Source organism: Triticum dicoccoides, chromosome 5B (genome assembly GCF_002162155.2).
Source record: "Triticum dicoccoides isolate Atlit2015 ecotype Zavitan chromosome 5B, WEW_v2.0, whole genome shotgun sequence".
Lineage (NCBI taxonomy): Eukaryota > Viridiplantae > Streptophyta > Magnoliopsida > Poales > Poaceae > Triticum > Triticum dicoccoides.
In genome coordinates, this window is record NC_041389.1 from 701,183,344 (window position 1) to 701,186,870 (window position 3,527).

Sequence of the window (3,527 nt, forward strand, 5' to 3'; positions counted from 1 at the left end):
GCAGAGGCTGGGTACATCCTCCTTTCCTAAAAAAAACGTCTGAGCGTCAGTTTATGCAAGTATTACATGAAGGACGGACTGTGGTTGTTGCCTTCACTGTTATGCATTTTTTTTCTAGAAACAGAACACAATGCACAAGTAGCAAGTTTTCCTATATACCATGTGAACAGACATGCGCGCAGCATTTTCACGAAGTACCGGAAGATCATTTTGTCCGCGTATAACAAAGTTTGTTCTCGAAGCTAATACTTTTATTGTGTGTGCAAGAAATATGCCATGAAAGTCATTTGCATTAGTTGGCTTATTAAGAAAAGTCGAGAAACATGAATGGACTAGGGCGGACCTATCCACGACAACGGGACGGGACCAGTGGAGCTGAGGAGCAGGAGCTGCCACCTTGGGTACATGGTCCATGACACCCACCAATTTCTTCAGTCGGCCGACAACACCTCATGCATGAAAAATGCAAGAAAATAAAGTTTGAATTGGCACTCCGCATGCACACTGACTATTGTGGCCACTGACTAGTATTACGTACTTGCAACGCATGGTTACACACATTCATGCACGAGTATAAGATGAGATGCACCACCGAAGCAGTTTTTGCCAAGATCACTTGAGAATCACCTGCACCCCAAACTGGTTTCTTGCTGAGTGTTCCTGCTTTGTGTATACATATCACAGGCCACGGCTGAATCCATGGCGAAATGCTTCCTGGTGCTCGCTTTCTTGGCGTTTCTCCTGCCGGCGGCCTACGCGATGTGCCACCCCGACGACCTCCAAGCGCCGTGGGGCTTCGCCAGGAAGGTACTTGGATCTCTCAAATTATTCATTTGATCAGTGAGGTGCCCAAGGGTTTGACACTACTCAAGGGCCTCACCGTTGTCCATCGTTCACTAGGTATTGCTTTCACTAACTTGCTATTGTATGTGAAGAGCAATAGAAGAACACTCCAACAACAACAACCAAATACCATTACTGGGACCAACAACAGTGTCAGATCTGGGAGTGGCAATATTGTATCTGGGAACGGCAACACTGTCGTATCTGGGGACAACAATAATGTTTCTGGGAGCAACAACACAGTCACATCTGGGAGCAGCAATGTCATAATTGATAGCAACCATGTCGTTACTGGGAGCAACAATACTGTATCGGGCAATAACAATAGGGTAACTGGGAACAATAATGTTGTATCAGGGAGCAACCAAGTCGTGTCCGGGGACAACAAAGTCGTAACTGGCTAATGATCTGTCGGTGGATTGATTTCGGCTTCTCTGGTGCAGCTCATACGTCCTTGCCAAGTTCAATGTTGCTCACTATTACTTGGTGGGCCCACTCGCATTTGTAACTTCATGGATATAGCATCCTACCTACTTAAAATAAAATTTCCCTAAAATATCTTTAGAACTTTTTACATAATAAGTGCTGACATGAACAGCAATGGCGACTTGCAGCTTATGTACAAGTTTTCATCGTGGATGTCTAGATGTGTTTATTTCATCTATTCTGTTATCTATAATGTGTGATGTTTTAGTATATATGAAGATTGGTCTATGAATTATTACTGCTCAATGTCATCTAGCTATACACTTCTCAAGTGATGCAATACGGATCGTTTGCCATGTGCACCTCGTAGTTCGTTTGTGACCAGTGATTACCTTCGATCTGTTTTCAGGGACAAGGATCCCCTGACGTGGGCTATCCTACCATTGGTTCACTGACATGTGGGTCCCACCAAGCGTAGGTCCCACCTGTCAGCAGCCCAAAGGCAGGGTAAAGCAGGGATAGGTACGTCAGAGGATCCATGTCCCTGTTTTCAGACGTACAAACTTCTTTCCTAGAGCCCATAGGATTTATCATATCCAGAACATGAATTAAGCTTGGCAGGGAAATGTATGCATGCCTTGGTTATCTCAAATCATCCCAGTTTCTCGGACCAACAGTTATCGCAGAGATTGTAAAAATACAAAGAAAATAGGCCAGGCTAAGGTTGCACCAGCGGCTTTGTACACCCGCTAGGGATAATATTATACGGATCAACAATGCACTGGTAAACATTGATAAATATATTTTGCAAATACATAAGTGAGAGATGTGTCAAGGACACCATGACTGACTACCGCCGCGTTGAGGATTCGATTGTCCAACCTTTGCCCTATCCGACTCACGGGGGTTACCCCGGTTATTAAGGATAAACTAGACAAATGCATGAGTGTTTGATGACTACATAGTCTCCCCAGAGACTTGGTTCCAGCTACCATAATCACCTTATTATCACCATCTTTCGGCATAGCCTCCCTCTCCTATCCGGCCTTTACATCTCCTTGTTCCAATATTTTGTGTCGCGGGTACCAACGAGCCCTATGATCGAGGTAGAGACAACAGATAGGAGACAAAATAGTTGCACCATAATACTCCCTCTATATCAAAATAAGTGTCTCAAGGTAGAGACACTTATTTTGTACTAAAATTGAGACACTTATTTTAGGACTGGCGGAGTATAAAGTAAAGTAAACCATCACTCCCCAAAGATAAAATAACAATGTTAGCTTAGGGTTTAAACTGAAATAGTGTTGGGTGATCCCAAAAATTGGAATATTTTATTTTATCTCCCTATAATTATTGGAAGGTTTTTTATTGGTTTTAAAGAGAAATCACCATGTGAAACCCTCAATTTAAAATAGATAAAAATCTATTCATTTTATTGAGTTGCATTTTATTTAAGATTAGGATTTTTAATACTCTGAGGATTTAATCCAACCTCATTCTAGGATTAAAGCATGATGACATGATGGCATGATGCAAAAATGAAAAGAAAACAATTATAATTAGGGTACTATCCGGAGATGTTACATTGTGGGAGTCGAAGACGCCCCAAACAGATATATGTTTTTTTAACAAGAAAAGGCGCCATATATATTCCATTCAAGCACAGATTACATTGATGATAACAAAGCCCTCTGGGATAAAATCTGCAATACAATGTAACATAGGGCATTGCATTCTAATATGGGCAGGACTATTGCAACTAAAAACTGTGCTACCTACATTGTCATGACTAACCGCCTGTTGAGCAAAGGTGTGAGCACTATCATTAAAGTTCCTGGATATATGATAGACCTGAGTTTATAAAGTACTTGTAAATGCACAGAAATCTACAAGAGATGATCTGATTTCCCAATGCCCAGGATGATTCATTGGATGTCTTGCTGCGGCTGCCTTTGCTAGCGTCAGATTGTCTGTTAGGAACGTCGTCTCCTGCATATGCATTTGCTTCGCTAGCATGGTAGCTAGCTTTAGCGCCTGCGCTTCAGCCTGAATTGGTGAGCTTATGTTGTGGAACTGTGCAGAAATGTGAAGCTCCATCTTGGTATCCCCCTGCGTCATTTGAATCATTATTCCTAAACCTGCAATGAGCTGTGTGTTGCTGCCTTGGGAGGATTGACCTTTCCAGGCTGCATCAACAAAAAAATTGTTCCCTGCATACAATTTATTTATATCAATTGTACTCCCCTGCTTAGGCT

At 42.2% G+C, this 3,527-nt stretch overlaps 1 protein-coding gene across 1 annotated transcript; it reads left to right on the top strand.

Annotated features, from left to right (window-relative positions):
* Nucleotides 1–634: 634 nt before the first annotated feature.
* On the top strand, nt 635–1,486 carry LOC119306732 (autotransporter adhesin BpaC-like). Its single transcript, XM_037582875.1, has 2 exons — nt 635–807; nt 936–1,486. Exons 1-2 carry the CDS (start codon nt 700–702, stop codon nt 1,245–1,247), a joined length of 420 nt encoding a protein of 139 aa, XP_037438772.1. The 5' UTR covers nt 635–699; the 3' UTR covers nt 1,248–1,486.
* The last annotated feature ends 2,041 nt before the right edge of the window (nt 1,487–3,527 follow it).

What these genes read in the sequence shown, in the direction of transcription:
- LOC119306732 (XM_037582875.1), top strand. Translation starts at nt 700, where the DNA reads ATGGCGAAATGCTTCCTGGTGCTCGCTTTCTTGGCGTTTCTCCTGCCG. An exon ending in CGTGGGGCTTCGCCAGGAAG is followed by an intron (nt 808 to 935) that starts GTACTTGGATCT and finishes TTGTATGTGAAG; the next exon opens with AGCAATAGAAGAACACTCCA.